Genomic DNA, 26,747 nt, shown 5'->3' with positions numbered 1-26,747 from the left:
TGATCAGATCTAAGAAGCAGAAAAAAACGTGTAAGTGGCTTATCTAAGTCGAATCTCCCCTTTGTACTCTGTTCCTTTGGTTGAACAAATCAGTCCAGATACAGCAACTGCCTAACCCCTGGACTTCAGCAGGGCAGGCTCGGTGTGATTTCAGACAAGCTTGGCTACAACAGGACACTGGTGGAGAGAATTACACTTCAGTAAGATGAAGAAGGAGAATGTGCATTAAGAGATTCAGCTTCAATATTCTGCATAGAAGGGATACTCCTCCAGACTTTTCAGCCTGCAGAGAAAACAGTCGTAAAGGATATGCCAATGTTAAACTCTGGGTTAAACAGCATTCTTCCTCATGGATCCTATGAGCTTTGTGCCCTCTCAGCTTCTCCCCTTCCCCCAAGATTTTATAAGAACCCAAGTCTTCCTCCACCTTCCATCAAACAGATCTGAAGGGTGTGCTAGGAGGGAGGGTGGGGGGACGGTGACCAGGATACCAGAAAGCTTCATGCTGCTGCTGCTGCTGCTGCTAAGTCTTTTTAGTCTTGTCCAACTCTGTGCGACCCCATAGATGGCAGCCCACCAGGCTTCCCCCGTCCCTGGGATTCTCCAGGCAAGAACCCTGGAGTGGGTTGCCATTTCCTTCTCCGATGCATGAAAGTGAAAAGTGAAAGTGCAGTCGCTCAATCATGTCCGACTCTTAGCGACCCCATGGACGGCAGCCCACCAGGCTCCTCCGTCCATGGGGTTTTCCAAGCGAAAGAGTACTGGAGTGGGGTGCCATTGCCTTCTCTGAGAAAGCTTCATAGAATAACTTGGGCTTGTTATGATCACTGAATGAGTTAATGATACATGCACTGGGCTTAGGGTGCCTGGCACATTCTAAGCTAACACTCAAGAGATCTGAGCTGTATTTAATCCTATCATTCCAATTTTGTAAATAAAGAAACCAGCCTGGGAAATTTACCCAAGGTCACAAGTCTAATAACATTAAGTGTTAGAGCTGGGATTTGAACTGGGTGGATTCATTCCTTTTCCTATTTAGAAGGAATAGGAAAAGGAATGAATAGGAAAAGGAGTTCATCAAGGCTGTATATTGTCACCCTGTTTATTTAACTTCTATGCAGAGTACATCATGAGAAACGCTGGACTGGAAGAAACACAAGCTGGAATCAAGATTGCCGGGAGAAATATCAATAACCTCAAATATGCAGATGACACCACCCTTACGGCAGAAAGTGAAGAGGAACTCAACAGCCTCTTGATGAAAGTGAAAGAGGAGAGTGAAAAAGTTGGCTTAAAGCTCAACATTCAGAAAACTAAAATCATGGCATCCGGTCCCATCACTGCATGGAAAATAGATGGGGAAACAGTGGAAACAGTGTCACACTTTATTTTGGGGGGCTCCAAAATCACTGCAGATGGTGACTGCAGCCATGAAATTAAAAGACGCTTACTCCTTGGAAGGAAAGTTATGACCAACCTAGATAGCATATTCAAAAGCAGAGACATTACTTTGCCAACAAAGGTCCGTCTAGTCAAGGCTATGGTTTTTCCTGTGGTCATGTATGGATGTGAGAGTTGGACTGTGAAAAAGGCTGAGCGCCGAAGAATTGGTGTTTTTGAACTGTGCTGTTGGAGAAGACTCTTGAGAGTCCCTTGGACTGCAAGGAGATCCAACCAGTCCATTCTGAAGGAGATCAGCCCTGGGATTTCTTTGGAAGGAATGATGCTAAACTCCAGTACTTTTGGCCACCTCATGCAAAGAGCTGACTCATTGGAAAAGACTCTGATGCTGGAGGGATTGGGCGCAAGAGGAGAAGGGGACGACAGAGGATGAGATGACTGGATAAAATCACTGACTCGATGGATGTGAGTCTCAGTGAACTCCGGGAGTTGGTGATGGACAGGGAGGCCTGGCGTGCTGCGATTCATGCGGTCACAAAGAGTCGGACACGACTGAGTGATTGATCTGATCTGATCTGATCTGGATTCATTCCTGAGTCCCACCCCTCTAATGCCTCTGGGGGAAAAGCAGTTCCCTCTCCAGGAAGATATTACTTTACTTTTAAAATTTTATTTTATTTAGTTGTTCTGGTCTTCGTTGCGACACATAGGATCTTCAAACTTCATTTGGGGATGTGGAATCTTTAATTGTGGCATGTGGGATTTATTAATAGTTGCCCAACCATGGATAGAACCCAGGCTTCCTGCATTGGGAACATGGAGTCCTAGCCACTGAACTACCAGGGAAGTCCCTCATTTTACTTTTTTTTTTTTTTTGCTGTTTTTACTTTTTTTTTTTAATTGGAGGATGATTGCTTTACCATGTTGTGTTGGTTTCTGCCATACAACAAGGTGAATCAGTCATAAGTATACATATATCCCCTTCCTCTTGAGCCTCCCTCCCACCTCCCTCATTTTACTTTTGACACTCCTTTTCATTCTAAGTAGCTGCTGCTTGTTGTTCTCCAACAGAAGTAAGGGCTTCCCAGGTGGCGCAGTGGTAAAAAATCCACCTGCCAATGCAGGAGACTCAAGAGACTCGGGTCCAATGCTTGGGTCAAGAAGATCCCCTGGAGTAGGAAACGGCGACTCACTCCAGTATTCTTGCCTGGAGAATTCCATGGACAAAGGAGCCTGGCGGGCTACAGTCCATGGGGTTGCAAAGAGTCAGACACGACTGAGTGACTAACACTTTCACTTTTCACACACTTAGAACTTTACTGGGTATTGTAAACATTTCCCAAGGCAAACTCCTGATTTCTTTCCCCCAAATGGCAATTCCATCTTGTGTGTGATTCAGGCAACACCAGAACCAAAGATCTGGAGCCTCCTTTGAATCCTAATGGCTCAGATCCGATTGGCTCTGCTTTCCCAATGTATTTAGAATAAGATGGTTCTCTCTACTTACCATTACCCAGGTCCAGCCACTGTCGTCTTTTCCCCTGGGTTATCACAACAGTCTCCCTGTAGTCTCTCAATTCAGAAGTCAGAGTGGGGCTTTTAAAGCACAAGCCCCATCATGCCACTCCCTGGCTCAGAATCCTCAACTGGCTTCTCAGCACCCTCAGAGCCCAAACCAAAGGCCTTCCTCACAGTGTCTACCTGGCTCTGCTTGCTCTGAGCCCCTGACACTGCTGACCTTGCCTCTTCTCCCTCTGCTGCTCACTCTCTCTGCTCCAGCCCCACTCGCCATCTTACTCAAGTGCTCTAAACACAATTCCACCTCAGGGCCTTTGCACATGCTCTCCTCACTGCCTAGAATGCTCTTCCCCAGGTATCCACACAGCTCATCCCTCACTTCCTTCAGGTTTCTGCTCAACTGTCACCAATCAGCAAAGCTTCCTCTGACTCCCCCTATTGTAAGGGATCACTCCCCCACCACTCTCCAGTCCCTATTCCCTTACTACCCTACTTGATTTTTCTGCATAGCCTTTATTGCAGTCTGATATATATATATGTGTGTGTGTATACATACATATAAAGAGAGAGCTTATTTCTGTATTCTCTCAATAGAAAATAGAGAAGTTAGATAGAACAGGGAATGGAATGGAGTAGAGAAGGTAGACAATGCCTTCCTACAATTCACTTTCTTTGTCAGTTGTAGGATTCACACTTACTCAACATATTCATTTGTGAGTTTGTTTCTGCACGCCCTTACTAGAATGTAAGACTGTGAAGGCAGGAACTTTGTCTAGATGATATCCCAAGCACTAGAGAGTGCCTGGCACATAGTAAATGCTCAATAAATACTTAGTGGATGAAAGGGTGAATGACTGCCTCTGCCTTCTACCTATTGACAACATGTTCTCTCTTAAGATTCCACTTCGACATCCAGGAGTTCCAACAATATGCAGCAGTTAAGGATATGTCTACCCTGGTGCCTCAGATAGTAAAGAATCTGCCTGCAATGCAGGAGACCTGGGCTCAGTCCCTAGGTCGGAAAGATCCCCAGCAGGAAGGCATGGCAACCCACTCCAGTATTCTTGCCTGGAGGATCCCCATGGGCAGAGGAGCCTGGTGGGCTGCAGCCTGTGGGGTCGCAAAGGGTCAGATGCAACTGAGTGACTGAGCACACACGCCCACTCTTTTCTCCCAATGAGTCTAGGTATTCCAGTTTTGATTTTCAACACCGCCAGAAAATGACATTTGAAATAAAAGTAGTTCCAGTTGTCTTTCAATCCTTCTAGCTAAACTTCTACCAGTTGAGACAGACTCCTGGCAATCCTCCTAATTAACTCAGCCCGGCGCCACTCACGAGTTAAAGGTGTAGTACCGCCAGTTTCTGTCGAGGCTGAGTAGGGTCGCCATCTCCTCCTTGCTCAGTTTAAAGTCAAAGACCTGGAAAAGTGAGAGTTCCAGAACATCATCAGCAAGCCAGTGCAATTTGAGATCTCCAGCCACACTAGCAGGGAGCAAGCTCACATCCACAGCAGTAACTAGCCAAGGGAGTTTCTCCCCTTATGTCCACCAGACACGAATGGCTCTAAATTGGGTGCTACACAGAGACTGCCGTGTTTCTGAGGTTTTGTGTTCCAAAGCCTGTAAGCCTCCTTGCCTTACAGGCTCTGAACTGCACAGTGCACATGCCCCCGATGGACATGTGGGTTCCTCCAGGAAGGCAGGTCTTCTAGTACGATCTATACCTCTCCTGCTGCTGGGAGGCAGAGGCTTAGGCAGGACAGTCTGCTGTTGTGTGTGGCCCACAACATAACTGCTTAGGGACAGCCAAGACCTTCTCGGTCAGTGGTGAGAGGTACAGCTGTGCTCAGACCTGACAGGACATCACCGGCTGCTCCCCTAGCCCACCCTTGGTCATGGGTCATTCATCTCAGCCCTGAGGTCAGCTCCCTGGCCTGAGAGATGGCAAGGTGGTGAGAAGGTGGTGGAAGCCCACAGAAAACACAGGGACAGCATGAGAGACCTGGTGACGGAGTCTCTCCCATCCCCTCCTCCACTGAGAAAACCAGTTTGCTCCTTGGAAGAAAAGCTATGATCAACATAGACAGCATATTAAAAAGCAGAGACACTACTTTTCTGACAAAGGTCCATCTAGTCAAAGCTATGGTTTTTCCAGTAGTCATGTATGGATGTGAGAGTTGGACTATAAACAAAGCTGAGCACCGAAGAACTGATGCTTTTGAACTGTGGTGTTGGAGAAGACTCTTGAGAGTCTCTTGGACTGCAAGGAAATCAAACCAGTCAATCCTAAAGGAAATCAGTCCTGAATATTTACTGGAAGGACTGATGCTGAAACTGAAACTCCAATACTTTGGCCACCTAATGTGAAGAACTGACTCATTTGAAAAGACCCTGATACTGGGAAAAATTGAAGGCAGGAGAAGAAGGGAATGACAGAGGATGAGATGGTTGGATGGCATCACTGACTCGATGGACAGGAGTCTGAGCAAGCTCCGGGAGTTGGTGAAGGACAGGGAAGCCTGGTGTGCTGCAGTCCATGGGGTTGCAAACAGTCAGACACGACGGAGCCACTGAACTGAACTGAACCAGCCAGAACCTTACCTGAAAGTTCTCAGCAATGCGTGCGAGCGTCACAGACTTGGGAATTACAATCACGTGCCTCTGGATATGGAACCGGATCAGAACCTGTGCAGAAGGGGACTTCTCATTTACACTCATCTGCAACGACCACTCCCTCTACTTTTTCAGAAAATGAAACATCTCTGCCATTCACTATGTCTTTATTAAGTTACAATAGCTAATATACACTGAGCACTTTATAGCTATCAGATAACTTCTCAGTCCTCTGCTCAATCTCTCCCTTAATCCTCACAACAACCCTGTCTTCTTCCTTTTTAAAAAATAAAGTGACCTGGGATAGTGTTTGGGATCGTGAGGCTGATAAGTAGCGGACCTGGGATCTGAACCCAAGAGTTTTGGCTGCAAAGCCATGTTCTTATTCTTGGTCCTCCAGTCTCAACAGAACTTGTTAGAGGCCATCCCTGTTTCAGTGATAACCATGCTATTTCCTGGAGGTCCAAACAAACAGACTTTCAAGGAAAGGCCTTAGAGGGCTTCCTCTCTTGTTCGCTTTCCCTTCAAGGAGTAAAATGGGTGCTTTCCCAATGGTCCAGTGGTTAGGAATCCTCCTTGCCTTGCCAGGAATACTGGTTCGATCCCTGATCTGGGAAGATCCCACATGCCTCAGAGCAACTAAGCCCATGCACCACAACTACTGAAGCCTGCAGCAAGAGAAGCCACTGCAGTGAGAAGCCCATGCATGGCAACAGAGAGTGGCCCCCACTCACCCCAACTAGAGAAATCCCTCTCGCAGCAATGGAAACCCGGCATAGCCCCCAAAATAAAATAAATACAGGAGTTAAATGAAGACAATATTAAGAATCACACAAGACTAGTTTGTGGCAGGTTAAGAAACTACACATTATACTTGGGCTGTGGATTTTTTGTGCTTTGCAGCAATCTCATTAATCTTGGGATCGTCCAGTAGAGAAGGGTCCTCTGGTTTAGCCCTAGGGAGAGAAAGATGGTTGGTGTGCATAATCACCATGGCTACCATATATAGATGAATATTACTCCAGTGATGGGCCCAAGGCTGATCTCAGTCTTCCTCATGCGGTAGATAAGGCAAAAGGATTTGAAAGCTTCATGTCTTACCCATGGGTCCACCCATGGGTTCTGAAGCCTCAGGAATTTTTGCAAAGGCTGGTCCAGTGCTGGGTGGCTAAACTGGAGTATTCCCAAAGGGTTGCCGGTTTTTTTTTTTTTTTTTAAGTTCCCATATTTTCCCCGCTGTTTGAGTATGCCAGGCACATTGCCTTACATGCATTTTTCTTTCTGATGGCTTTCTTAAAACAATGTCGAGAGAAAGATCAGATGCCTTACCCAGATCTATTTGGACAGCCTAGCGGGCTGTAAGCCATGACACTGATGCCCTTGGACTGACAGTACTGGATCAATTTCTCCTGCGTGAGATATGGGTGACACTCAATCTGTAAAAGCAAGAATTCTCATCACTGGGAAAATCCACCTGCTCTTTGAGCTGCTCATAGGGAGTTCTACACAGAGAAAAAGGTCTATCAGCAAAGGCCAAATCCTGGCCCCTGCTAGGCTGGCTAAACCAGACCCCAAGACCCTTCTCCCATGACCCACAAAGTATGTGATGCCTGACCTTCAAGATGAGACTTAGTGCAAATCATTGAACTTGCCTCCAGACATCTAAGAAATAATAGAGCAGAACCCTTACCCTTTACTAAACAATTTACCTGGTTAATCACTGGTTTGTATTTCAGTCCAGGTTTGTTCAAGAGTCTCTCGATCTGAAAGTGGTTGAAGTTGGAGATCCCAATGTTTTTCACCAGCCCCTCATCCACCAGCTCCTCCATGGCCTGTCATAGAAAGGGACAACTTTGGCCACTGCCAGAGGGACCCTAGTTTGGCTTAGTCCTCTCTGGGACAGGAATATGTGTGTGGATTAGCAGAACTAATAAAAAGAATTTGACTTCTAACATAAACCCACAGAGATAAGAGAACAGATTCTGCATGATTACAAAAGGCCATGACATTTTTGTACCCAGTTTTATGCTTCTGGATATGTTCCAGTGTCTCCTGGTTTATAGTCCGTGGGAACTTAAATAGAATCTGTATCCTGCTGTTGTGTGAAAATTGCATAAATCTTAATTACATCGAATTGGTTGATAGTGCTTTTCAGATCTACTATAGCCTTCTACTTTTCTGACTATTCATTCTATTAATTTTTGAGAGCTTGTAATTGACATTCCAACTAAAAATCTTAATTTATCTACTAAAAAGATAATTGTAATATATGGTGGAGCTATATGTAATCTTGTTCTGTATTTTCCAACTCTCCTGTAAATGTGTTATCATACGTCCATAATTTAAAAAATAAGAAAGAAGAGGGGAAAAGGAATTTTCCATCCAGCCCATGAGTAGAGAGGAAAGTAGGAGCAAAGCCTCTGAGGCGAGGACAAGCATGAGGTGTCCGGGGGACAGTCGAGCCAGTGGTTCTCAAACGTGGCTGCAATTTGGAATCACCTGACAGCTTTAAAACATACTGATGCCTAGACGGAAAACCACTAGACCATACAGGTATGACCTAAATCAAATCCCTTATGATTATACAGGCGAAGTGAGAAATAGATTTAAGGGCCTAGATCGGATAGATAGAGTGCCTGATGAACTATGGAATGAGGTTCGTGACATTGTACAGGAGACAGGGATCAAGACCATCCCCATGGAAAAGAAATGCAAAAAAGCAAAATGGCTGTCTGGGAGGCCTTACAAATAGCTGTGAAAAGAAGAGAAGTGAAAAGCAAAGGAGCAAAGGAAAGATAAAAGCATCTGAATGCAGAGTTCCAAAGAATAGCAAGGAGAGATAAGAAAGCCTTCCTCAGTGATCAATGCAAAGAAATAGAGGAAAACAACAGAAAGGGAAAGACTAGAGATCTCTTCAACAAAATCAGAGATATCAAGGGGACATTTAATGCAAAGATGGGCTCGATAAAGGACAGAAATGGTATGGACCTAACAGAAGCAGAAGATATTAAGAAGAGGTGGCAAGAATACACAGAAGAACTGTACAAAAAAGATCTTCATGACCCAGATAATCACGATGGTGTGATCACTGACCTAGAGCCAGACATCCTGGAATGTGAAGTCAAGTGGGCCTTAGAAAGCATCACTACGAACAAACCTAGTGGAGGTGATGGAATTCCAGTTGAGCTCTTTCAAATCCTGAAAGATGATGCTGTGAAAGTGCTGCACTCAATATGCCAGCAAATTTGGAAAACTCAGCAGTGGCCACAGGACTGGAAAAGGTCAGTTTTCATTCCAATCCCAAAGAAAGGCAATGCCAAAAAATGCTCAAACTACCGCACAATTGCACTCATCTCACACGCTAGTAAAGTAATGCTCAAAATTCTCCAAGCCAGGCTTCAGCAATACGTGAACCGTGAACTTCCTGATGTTCAAGCTGGTCTTAGAAAAGGCAGAGGAACCAGAGATCAATTTGCCAACATCCGCTGGATCATGGAAAAAGCAAGAGAGTTCCAGAAAAACATCTATTTTTGCTTTCTTGACTATGCCAAAGCCTTTGACTGTGTGGATCACAATAAACTGTGGAAAATTCTGAAAGAGGTGGGAATACCAGACCAACTGATCTGCCTTTTGAGAAATCTATATGCAGATCAGGAAGCAACAGTTAGAACTGGACATGGAACAACAGACTGGTTCCAAATTGGAAAAGGAGTACATCAAGGCTATATATTGTCACCCTGTTTATTTAACTTATATGCAGAGTACATCATGAGAAACGCTGGGCTGGAAGAAACACAAGCTGGAATCAAGATTGCCGGGAGAAATATCAGTAACCTCAGATATGCAGATGACACCACCCTTATGGCAGAAAGTGAAGAGGAACTCAAAAGCCTCTTGCTGAAAGTGAAAGAGGAGAGTGAAAAAGTTGGCTTAAAGCTCAACATTCAGAAAACGAAGATCATGGCATCCGGTCCCGTCACTTGATGGGAAATAGATGGGGAAACAGTGGAAACAGTGTCAGACTTTATTTTGGGGGGCTCCGAAATCACTGCAGATGGTGATTGCAGCCATGAAATGAAAAGACGCTTACTCCTTGAAAGGAAAGTTATGACCAACCTAGATAGCATATTCAAAAGCAGAGACATTACTTTGCCAACAAGGGTTCGTCTAGTCAGGGCTATGGTTTTTCCTGTGGTCACGTATGGATGTGAGAGTTGGACTGTGAAGAAGGCTGAGCGCCGGAGAATTGATGCCTTTGACCTGTGGTGTTGGAGAAGACTCTTGAGAGTCCCTTGGACTGCAAGGACATCCAACCAGTCCATTCTGAAGGATATCGGCCCTGGGATTTCTTTGGAAGGACTGATGGTAAAGCTGAAACTCCAGTACTTTGGCCGCCTCATGCGAAGAATTGACTCATTGGAAAAGACTCTGATGCTGGGAGGGATTGGGGGCAGGAGGAGAAGGGCATGACAGAGGATGAGATGGCTGGATGGCATCACTGACTCAATGGACGTGAGTCTGGGTGAACTCCGGGTGTTGGTGATGGACAGGGAGGCCTGGCGTGCTGCGATTCATGGAGTTGTAAGGAGTTGGACATGACTGAGCGACTGAACTAAACTGAACTGATGCCTAGACTCTTCTCTGGTGGTCCAATGGTTGAGAATCCGCCTCCCAGTGCAGGGAGCACGGGTTGGATCCCTGGTCCAGGAAGATATCACATGCTGCATGTGGAGCAACTGAGCCCGTGCACCACAACTACTGAGCCCGTGCACCTGGAGCCCATGTCCCAGGAGAGAAGCAGCGAGAAGCTGGTGCACTGCAACTGGAGAGTAGCCCGTGCTCTCCATAACTAGGGGAAGCCCAAGGGCAACTATGAAGACCCAGGGCAGCCAAAAATAAATAGTTAAAAATACATGTGTGTATATATATATATATATATATATATACACTGATGCCCAGATTCTACCCTTAGAGTTTCTTACCAAATTTGTGTAACATGTGGCCTCAGCACTGGGATCGTTAAAACTCCCCAGGTGATTTTAATGCATAGAGAGAACCACTAGGGTAGCTGATGTAGTCTTTAAATTGGACAAATAAAATTTAGAACTGATGAGATTGCAAAGTCCCCAAGCCGCCTGAGTTGGGCCATGAAGCAGTGTAACTGTTTCTGTGTACCGTGGGGCAGGTACAGGTGGGTGCATGATACATCTTGACGTTGTTCCACTCTTTTTCTCCCATCTGCTTCAGGGTGTTCAAGAAGGTTTCTGTTGAACTGGTTATGGGTCCACATAAACGTTGATTGCTTCAGTCCTGCCTTTTCTTCCTAGATGCTTTGAACCTGATCATCAAAATCTTTCATTTAGTAATCATTCTCAAATCCATTCTAAGGATACAGCAATGTGAAAATCAGGGTACTTTTTGCAGAGAACAATGATATAGTTGTCACAATGAAAACAATATATTAAGTATTCGTTAAGAATGAGGGCAACATCATTTAAAAGTGGACATTTAATTTCCAAATACATGGAGTTTTAAAAGTACCTTTGATACTACTTTCTCGTTTAAATGCTTTCTTCCCTGCACTCGCCCTCTGTGTTCTTTCTGTCTTCTAACCTTATTGAGGCTTTCAATGGATAAGTCAAAGAGCTCTCTCCTGGTAAATGTCACACTGCACTTGAAAATATGTGGGTTATATTCACATATCTTGATTTCTAACATAAATCCACAGTGATGAAGAGAACAGACTCTGTATGATTTCAATACATTTAGACCATAAAACTTTTGCAACTTGTTTTATATCCCTGGATGTGTTCCAGTGTCTCCCAGTTGATAGTCTATGAGAACTTGAATTCGTATCGTATTGTTGTGTGAAAATTCTGTAAATCTTAATTATGTTGAATTGGTTCATGGTACTTTTCAGGTCTACTATTTCCTTCTACTTTTCTGTCTATTCATTCTATTAATTTTTGAGAGTTTGATATTGAAACTCCAACTAAAAATCTCAATTTATCTACTTGAAAACATCATAACATTTAGTGGAACTATATGTAACTTTGTCTTGTGTTTTCCAAGTCTCATGTAAATGTGTTCTCATAATTTCATAACTTAAAAAAAAAGAAATAGAAAATAAGAATAAGGTCAAAACTTTTGTGGAAACAACACATATCTCACAAAGAATAATCCCTAAGATATTTCAGAGGTCTTGTTTTACCAAGGTAATGTATATGACAGAGCCCTCTTGTCAAATTTAATGCAAAAGCTTAGTCTATTGAAATCGTAGGCTCTGTGGTAGGTCTTATCATAACTTCCATTCTCAGGAATAAAACATTCACTGAATTGAGTCCATGCACATAAAACATTCAATTCAGTTCAGTCGCTCAGTCACGTCCAACTCTTTGCAACCCAATGGACTGTAGCACACCAGGCTTCCCTGTCCATAACCAACTCCCGAGCTTGCTCAAACTCATGTACATCAAGTTGGTGATGCCATCCAACCATCTCATCCTCTGTTGTCCCCTTCTCCTCCTGCCTTCAATCTTTCCCAGCATCAGGGTCTTTTCTAATGAGTCAGTTCTTTGCAATAGGTGGCCAAAGTATTGAAGCATCAGCTTCAGCATCAGTCCTTCCAGTGAATATTCAGGATTGATTTCCCACCATTAGATGGTTCATGAAATCTTCCTCCTGAAATATTTCTCTCACAGGAGGTTGTTTGTGGTAGGAAAATAAACATGTTGACTTTTTTAAAAACTAGCTAAGTACCAGAATTCACCTTTCTCTTTATGGGTACTCTTTTGGCACTAGCAGAAAGAAAGTAGTATATTTTCTTGAAAATTCAGGCTTCATAAATTTGTTTTATTGAGTATATCAAACAAGTGTTTAAGATTATGTAGTTGGATAAAGACTTGTGTGGTCGTTAGGTTAAACAGAATATGTAAATCTAAGAAAAACAGCATTTTTAAACTTGAAGTTTGAACCCACCTTCATGTATGTGGGCTCAACCAGCTTTTGGCTAGTACAGCAGTGATGTTCTGTCACATTTACTATGTGTTTATACTTAATTATATGCTCAAGATAGCAGAATGTTTGACAGAATGATGCCTTCATAAGATTTTCCCAAGAGAACTTGATTTACGTGTGTGTGTATATATATATATATATATACACACATACATACACACACATATATCCCTGGAGGAGGGCATGGCAACCCACTTCAGTATCCTTGCCTGGAGAATCTCATGGACAGAGGAGCCTGGTGGGCTGCAGACCATAGGGTCGAAAAGAGTCAGACACAACCGAAGCAACTGTGTGTGTGTGTGTGTGTGTGTGTACGCTCTTGCTCATGAGATATTGCCAATGGCTTATTATTTAGAATGGCTTTTAATCACATAATCACTGCTCTTTTATTATTGCTAACTTTTAAATGTCTTTCTGTTGTTTTTTGATGAATTTATTTTTATTTTTGGTCACACTGGGTCTTCATTGCTGCACGAGGGCTTGCTCCAGTTGTGGTGAGCAGGGGCTGCTCTTTTTTGCAGAGCACGGGCTCTAGGGTCGCATGGGCTTCAGTAGTTGCTGCTGAGTACAGTCTAGAGTACAGTCTCATTATTGCGGTGCACCGGCTTAGTTCCTCCCAGGCACAGGGAATCTTCCTAGATCAGGGATGAAATCCATGTCCCCTGCATTGGCAGGCAGATTCTTTACCACTGAGTCACCCAGGAAGCTTTATATTATTAGTATCTATTGGAAGATCTTTCTTTTAAAAAGCACAAGAAACTGAGGTTTGGAGGAGTTAAATAACCTGCACTAAATTTGGAAAACTCAGCAGTGGCCACAGGACTGGAAAAGGTCAGTTTTCATTCCAATCCCAAAGAAAGGCAATGACAAAGAATGCTCAGACTACCGCACAATTGCACTCATCTCACACGCTAGTAAAGTAGTGCTCAAAATTCTCCAAGCCAGGCTTCAGCAATATGTGAACCGTAAACTTCCAGATGTTCAAGCTGGTTTTAGAAAAGGCAGAGGAACCAGAGATCAAATTGCCAACATCCGCTGGGTCATCAAAAAAAGCAAGAGAGTTCCAGAAAAACATCTATTTCTGCTTTCTTGACTATGCCAAAGCCTTTGACTGTGTGGATCACAATAAACTGTGGAAAATTCTGAAAGAGATGGGAATACCAGACCACCTGACCTGCCTCCTGAGAAACCTATATGCAGGTCAGAAAGCAACAGTTAGAACTGGACATGGAACAACAGACTAGTTCCAAATAGGAAAAGGAGTTCGTCAAGGCTGTATATTGTCACCCTGCTTATTTAATTTCTATGCAGAGTACATCATGAGAAACGCTGGGCTGGAAAAAGCACAGGCTGGAATCAAGATTGCTGGGAAAAATATCAATAACCTCAGATATGCAGATGATACCACCCTTATGGCAGAAAGTGAAGAGGAACTCAAAAGCCTCTTGATGAAAGTGAAAGAAGAGGAGAGTGAAAAAGTTAGCTTAAAGCTCAACATTCAGAAAACTAAGCTCATGGCATATGGTCCCATCACTTCATGGCAAATAGATGGGGAAACAGGGGAAACAGTGTCAGACTTTATTTTTGGGGGCTCCAAAATCACTGCAGATGGTGATTGCAGCCATGAAATTAAAAGATGCTTACTCCTTGGAAGGAAAGTTATGACCAACCTAGATAGCATATTCAAAAGCAGAGACATTACTTTGCCAACAAAGGTCCGTCTAGTCAAGGCTATTGTTTTTCCTGTGGTCATGTATGGATGTGAGAGTTGGACTGTGAAGAAAGCTGAGCACCGAAGAATTGATGCTTGTGAACTGTGGTGTTGGAGAAGACTCTTGAGAGTCCCTTGGACTGCAAGGAGATCCAACCAGTCCGTTCTAAAGGAGATCAGTCCTAGGTATTAATTGGAAGGACTGATGGTGAAACTGATACTCCAATACTTTGGCCACCTCATGCAAAGAGTTGACTCATTTGAAAAGACTCTGATGCTGGGAGGGATTGGGGGCAGGAGGAGAAGGGCATGACAGAGGATGAGATGGCATCACTGACTCGATGGACATGAGTTTGAGTGAACTCCAGGAGTTGGTGATGGACAGGGAGGCCTGGCGTGCTGTGATTCATGGGGTCGCAAAGAGTTGGACATGACTGAGCGACTGAACTGAACTGAACTGACTGAAGTTATTTTAATCAATACCTGCAATCCCAGGGCAACACTGTTTCAAACCCTGGTTTAAGAATAAACTGGGTATCCTCTGAAGTCAGGCATGTTGTAGTCTCCTTTGAGGATTTGGTCTTAGTTTTCAAAAATATAAGAAGTGTCAGGTGAACCCCAAAAGTCTAAGGTGATTAGGAAGGAGAAAATCATGATGAGGTAAAACCTCATTGAGCACCTGGGCTCCTTCACACTGGTGTAGACCCTTGTAGATGACTGAAGGCAAGTTTTCACTCCAGCCCACTGAGAATAAGACAGAACCTACCTCCCAAGTGTCTAAGAATGTTGCTTTACTGATGATGGTATTGCCTTTATCATCTTTGGGAACAAGGTCCTCCCCAGGCTGTAAATGCGAAACAAGAAGCTTAGTGCAGTGTGCATCTGAACACTTGATTCTGTCAAGTGAGGTTTCAGGATCCTGACTCATCCTAAACACCCACATCTGCATACCATTTTTTTTTCCAAGCTCCACAGTATAAATTTCAAGAAGCTGAATTGAAATAAAATCTCTAGATCAATCTGCTAGAGTATAAAACATAAGTTCTTATATTTTAGAAATTACTGGACTTTTTTTTCTTCTTCTTTTGGCCATGCCACACGGCTTCTGAGATCTTAGTTTCCTAATCAGGGATTGAACCCATGCCCTTGGCAGTGAAAGCATGGAGTCCTGACCATTGGACCCTCAAAGAATTCCCAGAAATTGCTGGACTGATTTTAAAATCTATCATAAACTCATTCCAGAAGCCACCATTAGCCCCGGGGACATGGACTTCTCACAAACAGTTGGGGACAAAGTTCAATTTCATGAGGTGAGAGAGCTGGGAATTCATGTCCCTCAGGCTCTCTGGCAGGAGCAGAGTCCTATTTCCTCACTGAGCACTGGCTACCTTTCAGCACGATCATACTTGGGCTCTTCTCCAAAACGGCATTCCCAGTGCATCAGTTAATGAGAGGATTGAACCCTGAAACAGCATTAAGTAAGAGCTGCCCTGGGAAGAGAGCCCTTGGCATGGAATCAGGACCAAAGCAGAGTGGCAGTTGCAGCTTGCCTGGGCTGCTAGAAATCATGGTTTTCTCAAATGTAACAGAGAAAGCCAAGGTGTGGGGTCACCTCCACACTGGTCCATGGACTTGGACTCCTTTTCAGGCCAGTGTCTTTCTGCTCCACCGTCTCATCCTGAAAACTTTCCTGTGGAGTCCTGAAGTGCAAGGCCTCTTGCTTCAGCTCCCCTTGGTCCCCAGCCTCCAGCCCCCAACCCTCCCCTCCCCACTCCTGACACAGCTGCTATCTTCCAACACGTGCCCAGGAACCAGAGATTGGGACGGGGAGGAACTTCAACCTGTAAAGCCTGTGGAAAGTGAATGAGGTAGAGGTCCAGATAGTCCAGTCTCAGATCCTTGAGGGTCTTCTGACAGGATTCCCTCACTAGATGCTTCTCCATGAAGGTGGGCCACAACTGCAGAGAGCAGAGCAGGGAGAAATCAGCAATGGACAGAGAAGGGGCTACCTTTCTCTGCTTTCCCTGCTTTTTGACCCTCAGCTTGAGCTAACCCCAGGGGCAGGCCATTTACAGCACAGCTGGTTAAGATGTATCATCCAGGGATGCAAGGTTACCAGGTCGCTCTGAAAGTCACTGACATCTCAAGTGTCAAGGGCAAGTTATCTTTTTGACTCACCTGGTATTCTATGTATTTGTTACATCAGGTACCATATTTGGGCACAGACTCAGTGTTTGTTTACAGGCACTATTCTCTTCCTCAGCAGTAGGGTTTCTGAAGTCATGGATTGTGGCCAGGATTTAAGTTCCTAAGCCTTTGGGAACAGGTGGTCCTCTACTGCTCTCCTATGTCTCTGAGCCCATGGGCCACCAATAATAACTCTATAAGGAATTTATCCAGGCGCAACCAGTGGGGTCTATTTGTCCCACTAGATACATGCACTTTCCAAGTACCTGTAACTAGTCCCTTTTAGTAAATTGGGTATAATGCATATTCAGTGATTCTCAACCCTCTCTCACCCCACCCCTCCCTCTTTTTATAACATTCTGTAACTTGCCTTTTACTAGCCTGAACTGAAGTGAAATTCATATATGACAATAAGTATGTCCCACCATTTTCCAAAGTACCTGCCAGCTGAGAACCTCTGGGCTACAACCACTGAGACCACAGTGCTGAAAGGTGGAGCTTCAGGATCCAATTGTAGCCTTAGCTCTTGGCTGCCAGGGGGAAGATGGAGCCCACCAATAGGGAACAGGGATGCTAAAGACACCACCCTGGCTCAATGGAGACTACTCCTCTGGGGGGAACCCACTCGAGAAGGGTGGGTAGCATCAGCATCAGTGCACGACACTGGATGATAATGTGGATGTTTGCGTCCAGGGATGTTATAAAGGCAGTGATGAAGACAGCTGGGGGAAATGACCTGAATTGTTCTTGTTGTTCAGTCACTCGGTCATGTCCAACTCTTTGTGACCCCATGGACCCAGAATGCCAGGCTTCCCTGTCCTTCACTGTCTCCCTGAGTTTGCTCCATTGAGTCAGGGATGCCATTCAACCATCTCGTCCTCTGTAACCCTTTCTCCTCCTGCCCTCAATCTTTCCCAGCATTAGGGTCTTTTCCAATGGGTCAGATCTTTGCATCATGGCCAAAGTATTGGAGTTTCAGCTTCAGCCTCAGTCCTTCCAACGAATATTCAGGGTTGAATTCCTTTAGCATTGAATAGTTCGATCTCCTTGCTGTCCAAGGGACACTAAAAAGTCTTCTCCAGCATCACAATTTAAAGCATCAATTCTTCAGTCCTCAACCTTCTTTATAGTCCAACTGTCACATCCGTACATGACTACTGAAAAAACCATGGCTTTGATTATATGAACCTTTGTTGGCAAAGTGATATCTCTGCTTTTTAATATTCCGCCTAGGGTTGTCATAGCTTTCCTTCCAAAGAGCAAGTGTCTTTTAATTTCATGGCTGCAGTCACTGTCCATAGTGATTTTGGAGCTCAAGAAAATAAAGTCTGCCACTGTTTCCATTTTTTTCTTCATCTACTTGTCATGAAGTGATGGGACTAGATGCCATGATCTTTGTTTTTTAAATGTTGAGTTTTAAGCAAGCTTTTTCACTCTCCTCTTTCACTTTCATCAAGAGGCTTTTTAGTTTCTCTTCTCTTTCTGCCATTAGGGCTGTATCATCTACATATCTGAGGCTGTTGGTATTTCTCTTGGCAATTTTGATTCCAGCTTGTGATTCATCCAGTCTGGCATTTCACATGATGTACTCTGCATATAAGTTAAACAAGCAGGGTGACAATATACAAACTTATCATACTCCTCTCCCAATTTTGAAACAGTCCTTTGTTCCATGTCTGGTTTTAACTGTTGCTTCTTGACCTGCATACAGTTTTCTCAGGAGGCAGGTAAGGTGGTCTGGCATTCCCATCTCTTTAATAATTTTCCACTGTTTGTTGTGGTCCACACAGTCAAAGGCTTCAGTGTAGTCAATAAAGCAGAAGTATATATATATTTTTGGAATCCCCTTGCTTTTTCTATGACCCAACAGTTGTTGGCAATTTGATCTCTGGTTCCTCTGCCTTTTCTAAATCTAGCTTGCACATCTAGAAGTTCTCAGGTCACATACTGTTGAAGACTAGCTTGAAGGATTTTGAGCATTGTCCTGCTAGCATGTGAAATGAGCACAATTATATAGTAGCTTGAGCAATCTTTGGCATTGCCTTTCTTTGGGATTGGAATGAAAACTGACCTTTGCCAGTTTTGTGGCCACTGCTGACTTTTCCAAATTTGCTGGCATATTGAGTGCAGCACTTTAACAGTATCATCTTCTAGGATTTGAAATAGCTAAGCTGCAATTCCATCACCCCCACTAGCTTGTTTGTAGTAATTCTTCATAAGGTCCGCTTGACTTTGCATTCCAGGATGCCTGCCTGGCTCTAGGTGAGTGATCACACCATCATGGTTATCTGGGTCATTAAGATCATTTTTGTATAGTTCTGTGTATTCTTGCCATTTCTTCTTAATTGCTCCTGCTTCTGTTAGTTCCTTGCCATTTCTGTTCTTTATTGTGCCCATCTTTGCTTGAAATGTTCCCTTGGTATCTCCTCCTTTTTGAAGGTCTCCAGTAGCCCTACCTACAAAGGTTCGTCTAGTCAAAGCTGTGGTTTTTCCAGTGGTCATGTATGGATGTGAGAGTTGGACTATGAAGAAAGCTGAGCACCGAAGAATTGATGCTTTTGAACTGTGGTGTTGGAGAAGGCTCTTGAGAGTCTCTTGGACTGCAAGGAGATCCAACCAGTCCCTCCTAAAGGATATCAGTCCTGAATATTCATTGGAAGGACTGATACTGAAGCTGAAACTTTGGCCACCTGATGCGAAGAACTGACTCCTTGGAAAAAACCCTGATGCTAGGAAAGATTGAAGGAGGGAGGAGAAGGGGATGACAGAGGATGAGATGGTTGGATGGCATCAGTGACTCAATAGACAGAAGTCTGAGCAAGCTCTGGGAGTTGGTGAAGGACAGGGAAGCCTGGCGTGCTGTAGTCCCTGGGGTCGCAAAGAGTTGGACACAACTAAGCTAAACTGAGCTGAGTAGCCCTACCATAGAGCATGTAAACTCCAGGACTGGGTTGCCCCAGGCCAAACAACTAATAGGAAGGGAGCACAGTCCACCCACAGCAGATAACTGGATTAAAGATTAACTGAGCATGTCCCTGCCCACCTGAACAAGACCCAGATTTCCCCACAGCCAGTCCCTCCCATAATGAAGCTTGCCTCTTAACCTCATCCAGAAGCAAAAACTATAATCCCAAAGCCTCCAGAATGAAAACCACAATCACAGAAAGCTAACCAAAGTGATCACATGGATCACAGCCTTGTGTAACAAAGCCATGCTGTGCAGGGCCACCCAAGATGGATGGGTCATAGTGGAGAGTTCTGAGCCAACAGGGATGCGCCATATAGTGAGATGAATTATATATATTTGTGCTAGGGTCACTGAGACTCTAGATAGTAAATGTGATCCACTAGAGCAGGGAATGGCAAACCACTTCAGTATTCTTGCCTCCAGAACCCCTCGAACAGTACGGAAAGACAGAATTCTGGGTGCTGACTAGATCCAACACTTCTGCCTGCTTTGAAGTGCAGTCTTCCCACCAGGTGAGCCCTGGGTACCTTGCTCACTATGAAGAGTTCTTCCCGCTTCACAGCCTTCTCTTGGATCTTCTCTTGGATGGCTTCCCCCACCTCATGCTCATTCTCGTAGGCATAAGCACAGTCCAAGTGGCGATATCCTATGTCAATGGCCCCCTTCACAGCCTCTCTGACTTCTCCTAGGCCAGACTGGAAGGAAAAAGAAAAAACCATCTCCCCAGACCACCTTCAACAGGCTGTCTTACTCAGCCCAGCTTCTCCAAACCAAGATTTCCCTGAGATCCCTTTTTCTAGGGGATACCTAGGAAGAAAGCATGCTTTGGAAAACTTTTCAAAAGAGAAGGAAGAAAAGTGAATTAACTTTATGATTAGAGCATCATGTCCCATCCTAGCTCAAGCCTATTCCCTTCTGATTCAGGTTCATGCTCCAGCCCAGAAATGTCTCCGGGTATACAGAAGTGAAGTGAAGTGAAGTCACTCAATCATGTCCGACTCTCTGCGACCCTATGGACTGTAGCCTACCAGGCTCCTCCATCCATGGGATTTTCCAGGCAAGAGTACTTGAGTGGGTTGCCATTTCCTTCTCCAGGGGATCTTCCCAACCCAGGGATCAAACCCAGGTCTCCCGCATTGCAGTCAGACACTTTACCATCTGAGCCACCAGGGAAGTCAAGGTACGTAAAAGAGACTGAAAACTTTTTCTAATGACCAGGCTACACACTGGATTTTGAAATAAACTAAAGGAATTTCCAGAGAGAAAGTACTTATTACCTGATAAATTCAGGCTTATCTCATGCTAGGTGTGTGATCTGAGAAGATTGCTTAATTTCTCTAAATCTTGTCTGCAAAATGGGAATAATGACAAGAGAATCTGCCTCGTGAAGCTATTGCTGCTTCCCAGGTGATGCTAATGGTAAAGAATCCGCCTGCCAATGCAGGGGATGTAAGAGATGAGAGTTTGATTTCTGGATCAAGAAGATCCCCTGGAGAAGGGCATGGAAACCCACTCCAGTGTTCTTGCCTGGAGAACCCCATGGACAGAGGAGCCTGGTGGGCTATAGTCCATAGGGTCACAAAGAGTTGGACAAGACTGAAGTGATTTAGCACGCACTTGCACGAATATACATGAGGTGATTGTGGTAAGTGCCATAGTGAGTGTCAAATTTGAAGTACAGCACCAGGCATACACCTAAGAGTCAGTAGATAAAAGACATTATATAATTATTGTTTCAGAAAAGGAGAAATAGAAAACCTTGTAAAAATGGAATGTCTCCCCTCACTCGAAGGCAGAAAGTTTTTCTTTCTTCGAAGAAAAGAGAGAAGGAAAGAGAGAGAGGGAGTGGGGAAGGAAGGGAGGAAGAAAAAAGCGAGAAGGAAGGAAGGAAGGGCATTAAAAATACCACATTCTGTCTAATCTAGCCAAGCCAAAGAATGAAAGAAAAAGAAACATTTACGACTGATCAACCTATCCTTTCTTCTGGTGGGCTACAGTCCATGGGGTCACAAAGAGTCAGACACAACTGAGCAACTAACACTTCCACTTAAACCGCTTAAAACTTGATACTTGCTAAGAAAGCTCTCACCACTGCTGGAAAAAGTCAGTCTTGGAGCACTACCGCTGAATCAGCCCTGAGAAAGCAACTCAGTCCTGCCTCCAGCGCCCAATATTTACTTCCCCAAAACCCTTGTTTCTGGGCTTTCCCTCAGGACAGGAGGAAATGCCCAAAGGCCCTCAAGGGAAGAAGGTGTCCAAATATGTGCACACTTACTTTCCAGGTGCCCAGGCCCAAGATGGGCACCTTAGCCTTGGTACTGAGCTCCACAAAGGAGACCATGGTGCGTGCAGAAACAGCCCCGAGGGAGCCAGTTAGAGGTCTTCTGCCCCACTGAAATGTGCTGGCTGCAGAGGAAGCACCCTGCCCTGGCACAAGCAGGAAAGTCCTTTCATCCTTTCATAAGATTCAAGTTAATGAACATCAAACACTGTTACCTCGAGAAAGTTCTCCCTGATAAAAAAAATGCATGAATTATTTTATAAGAGTGAAATTTTATCAACAAATTAAAATAATGCACATGGAAAATTAAAATGTGCATCTATTTTAATTGTTCTTATCTTATTACTCAACTGTTGTAAAATTTTTTTTTCCCCTCAGAGCATGGAAACTATCGAAGTATAAGAATATGTTTGTCTGTTAACCACCTGGACAGGATCCTTGTATGCTAATATTCATCATATATTAGTGATTCTTGTCACTTTCTTAAAAAACAAACTTTGTGATTGAAAAAAAATGCTATGTACTCAAGTCCTAAGAAGCCCTAAACTTTTAGGCTTCTTTTCCCTTAAGACAATGTTCATGTGAGATTCCTCTTTTTCTTTTAATTTCAATATTTTTATTCACCTGAAAAAATTGGAAATAATGTAAGTGTGCTATATAGAAAACTGATCAAGAAATTAATTTGGGTTAGTGAAATTGTTAAAGTAATTTCTTATCAAGAAAAAATGATTTATACTCATTATAGTAAAACTGAAAAATATAGGTTATAAATAAGGAAATATTAATCACCTATATTCTCACCACTCATGATACCATTACAAGAGTAAATACTGTTTCCTCCAGACTTTTGTATATATGTAAATGTGTGTTCACGTGTGTGTATACACATTCAAAATATATAGTTAATACATTGCATATGTTACCGAACTCAGGTTTAACTGCTAGTCACTTAAGTAACCAATACTGAGTAGTATTGGTTTGGTGGAAAGGAAAGATAGCTTTATTGCAGAAGCCCACAGTTCTGGGGAGAAGGTGGACTCATGTCCCAAAAAACCAACTCATGACTCCCCAGGTTTTGCTCTGAGATAACAGAGGGAAAAGAGGAAGAGACCACATGCTTAGGAGAGGGTTATGGGGTGTGTGGGCTCAGCTCATGGACAGTCTTCTGATTGGTTGGTGGTGAGGTAATCAGAAGTCAACATCCCCAGCCTTCTGGTTCCAACTAATCTGAGGTCTCTGTGCTTTTCTCCAGAAAGGGGAGTATGTAGTCAAAGGAAATCTGTTTTTGTTTACCATGTGAAATGTGGTTCAAAATCGAATTTTTTTAATAGTGATTTTTTAAATTAATTAATTAATTTTTGACTACGCTGGGTCTTCATTGCTGTGGGTAGGCTTAGTCTAGTTGCGGTGAGCAGGGACTCCTCTTGCTGGGGAGCATGAGCTCTAGGCACTCAGGCTTCAGTAGCTGTGGCACATGGACTCTAGAGCACTCGGGCTTCAGTAGTTGTGGGTCAAGGGCTTAGTTGTTCTGCCGCATGCGGGATCTTCCTGGACCCGGGATTGAATTTGTGTCCCCCTGCACCGGCAGGCAGGTTCTTAACCACTGGACCGCCAGGAAAGTCCCAAAATTGACGGGTATTTTTGCAACACCATTTATACAATAACACACTCCACCGTTTGTGATGTTTCAGTAATTATTTGCAACTTTCGTTTTTTTTTAATATTATATTCTTTATAAAATATAAAAAGAAAAATCAGTAGAGAACACAGGATAGATTAAGAAAATAAAACCCACACATAGTCCCACATTTAGAAATGATTATTGTTAATATTTTGGAGCATATCTATGGATACCCAGTTGAGTTTGGATGCCCCAAAGTGGAGGAGAACTGTGCCTCATTTCCCAGGGTGAGGCTGTGGAGAAGGCATCAAGTCTAGGATGGGATCTCTTGGTTCCCAAAACTGTAGGGTCTTCATGACCACAGGAGGTGTCCGGATGAGTGGCTAAATGTAGTCTCAGAGTGTCCCATGAGCCCCAGGGGCTGGGAGAGCAGCCTGATTACTCACGTCCACTGGCAAAGCTGGCTGAAAGGAAGTGAAACCAAACAAGTGAGACCATTGCCCTGCACAAGACCAAAAGAGGCAAAGGTCTTTTGCAGAAGGAGAAAGGCTTTACTGCAGGGCAGCCAAGCAAGGAGACAGGAAGCAAAGCTCAGATCTGTCTCCCTGATGGGCTTTTGTGTTGGGTATTTATTGTGGAAGTAGGGAGCAAGATGGGGAGGCGGCTCTTAAATATTTGGTGGAAATGAAGGAGAAGTTTCAGGAATTTCGTGCACGGGATGACTGTCCTTCACGTCTCTTCACAGGTGGCATGTGCAGTATCAGGATAGTTCCACATGTTATACATGGTAGATTTTTGGCGAACGATGTACAAAGTTCACGATCGAGCATTTTAGTCCCTCAATGTGCCAGTGGAAAGTGCTGTTAGTTAGTAAGTGTTTCCGTACCTCATTTCCCTGGTGCTCTGTGAGACAAGCTTAGGGGGAGGTCTCTGTTAATTGTCTTGCTTCTACCTTATGATCCTTGAGTGTGTACATTACAGGGTAAGGTTTCAGAAGGAATCAGTGAGCCCCTGAACGTCTCAAGTCAGAGACTGTGAAAGTTGTGATGAACACAAGTTCGTCATGCATATGATATTCAGGAGAGCTGGATGGAGGTTGTAGAGTGGGCTGTATAACTAAGGATTCGATGGGAATAAGGCTATCTCAGATAACTATACAAAAGGATGGATGATCACACCTAAGGACCAGATATACGAATCCCATTTCAGGGAAAGTCAATGTATAGATGGTGATTCACACCAGGTACTTTTCCCACACTGCTGGATTTTGCAAGTCTGTTCTAAACCCTGCTGATACCTACAGAGAAGGAATCCTAAATTAGTGGATTTTAATCCTGAAATACAAGAAACTAAAAGTAAAGACCGGCAAAAAAGAAAGGCCGTGTAAGCTGAAAGTGTAACACAGAACATTTTCAGAAGTGGATATCATCAGCCAGAAGCAGTTGCTTGCAGTCCATTTTTTCATTCATGCCATCAAAAATTAATTTCAGTCTCACTTACAAATAAAAGCAAGCTTTAGTCCCATGATGAACTGAGGAATATCTGGTTCAGAATTTATCTCACAGGAAGAATGATCCAGCCACAAGTCTTACTCAGCTTAAAACAAACAAAAAACCTTCACTGTCAGATGAGAAGAGAGGTAATTCTGATTCTGATTTACTATTATTATTATTACTACTAGTAGCCATGTGCAATACATAATAGTGCATGTGTTAACACATTTTCTCATTTATTCTTCAAGTAGCCTCATGAGGTAGATACTATTACTATCCATTTCATAACAGAGGAACTGACACATTGAGATGTTCAGTAGTTTGTTCAAGGTAAATGGTAGAGCTAGGATATGAATACTGGTTATTGGGCTCTAAAGCCAAAGCCAGTGTGACAGAGGAGCCTGGCAGGCTACAGTCCACGGGGTCGCAAAAGAGTCGAATATGACTTAGCAACTAAACATAAGCAAACACCAGAGCAGGAGAGAGGCTGTAGCATCTGGTAGGGGATGGCAGTGGGGATTCTTGGGGACACTGACAACCAGTGGAGGTGGCTGACATATGATGCCAGTATCTGTAGGTCTTACACACTCATTGGAAGGGGTGGTGGTGCCAGCACATGGCAGACAATGGCCAACAGGGTGCGTCCATGAGCATGAGAAGGCCGTTCTCTGGTGCAGTGGTTACCTACTGCGGCATGATAAGTTATTCCCAAAATAACAGTTTAAAACAACAAACATTTATTTTCTCATAGTTTGTGTGGATTGATGAGTCACAGTGATCCATGACCAGCAAACCCAGACGTCCAGACTGATCAAGCATGTATTCAGCTATGTAAATTAAGGAAATATGAGTCATCTAGGGCATAAAAGAAAACATATTTTGAGGCAAGATTGCCAAAACAGGCAAAAGCTCTCAAGTTTCATTTCTGCTACCCATAAAACCATGTTATCACGAGAAAGGGTCCTCAGGTTCAGGGGTCCCTGGAGTGTAGAAGGAAGTCAGATGGGGTTTTGTCTTTGTTTCCATAAAAATACATGTTTCTAGATATCAATGTCTATGTTTTTCATTCATGTACTTGGGGAGTGGTCAGACACATGAACTGACTCCATCCATGGCATATGAACATCATTGCTTCACCCAATGTTTGAGTATTGATAAAATGCCAAGTGTTAGTCGCTTAATTGTATCTGACTCTTTGCAACCCCAGGGACTGTAGCCCACCAGGCTCCTCTGTCCATGGGATTCCCCAGGCAAGAATACTGGAGTGGGTTGCTATTCACTTCTTCAGGGGATCTTCCTGACCCAGGGATCGAACCCAGGTCTCCCACATTGCAGGCAGATAATTTACCATCTGAGCCACCTGGGAAGCCCATGGATTTATGTCTTCACCCTGTTTTATTTCTGTTCCTCATGCTGAGGCCATATGCTAACATTTTGGTGAATTGCTTTCATGATACTGATGTGAAATCTGCCTGCGTTTGGAGTTTATACAAACAGTGTTGTGTTATGAGCATTTAGTCCATAGTCTCCACACAGTGCTCTGCGCTGTGCATTCTGCTTACAATCTCCATCTTTATCCAGGTAAAGAGACCCTTCCTTCTCAAGGAGAAGGACAGCTCAGGAGTATAGGATTCCCTGAGACAGTCTGTCAGGCAAGGGAGAGATCAGGTAGAAGAGGAAACACCCTGGAAAAGGAGAGAGGGAAAGGAAGGATGCTGTTGCCACGAGGCCAAGCACTTGTGGGCTATTTTCCCATTTCTCATCCCAGGTAACTTTACTGAGTGGACATCATTATCATCCTCCTATGGTAGAGAAAGAGCTTCAAGGAGATTAGGTAAATTATTCAGGTCAAATTATCTGCAGGAACATTGGTCACCTTAAAGGTCACACATAGACCCAGATTAGGCTTTTCCTTGAGCAGTGGTTCTTAACCTTGC

The 26,747-nt window shown here is 43.8% G+C and overlaps 1 protein-coding gene across 1 annotated transcript; it reads right to left on the bottom strand.

Moving 5' to 3' along the window:
* Nucleotides 1–240: 240 nt before the first annotated feature.
* On the bottom strand, nucleotides 241–21,756 carry LOC102284069 (aldo-keto reductase family 1 member B10). Its single transcript, XM_005902901.2, has 10 exons — nucleotides 21,691–21,756; nucleotides 19,943–20,110; nucleotides 16,102–16,218; nucleotides 15,027–15,104; nucleotides 7,242–7,364; nucleotides 6,862–6,968; nucleotides 6,407–6,488; nucleotides 5,521–5,604; nucleotides 4,274–4,338; nucleotides 241–283 (listed from the first exon to the last, which is right to left on the bottom strand). The coding sequence occupies exons 1-10, from the start codon at nucleotides 21,754–21,756 to the stop codon at nucleotides 241–243; spliced, it is 933 nt and encodes a 310-aa protein (XP_005902963.1).
* Between the last annotated feature and the right edge of the window lie 4,991 nt (nucleotides 21,757–26,747).

Source organism: Bos mutus, chromosome 4 (genome assembly GCF_027580195.1).
Source record: "Bos mutus isolate GX-2022 chromosome 4, NWIPB_WYAK_1.1, whole genome shotgun sequence".
Taxonomy (NCBI): Eukaryota; Metazoa; Chordata; class Mammalia; order Artiodactyla; family Bovidae; genus Bos; species Bos mutus.
Note: the sequence above shows the minus strand (reverse complement) of the source record. Positions and strands in the feature narration are given on the sequence as shown.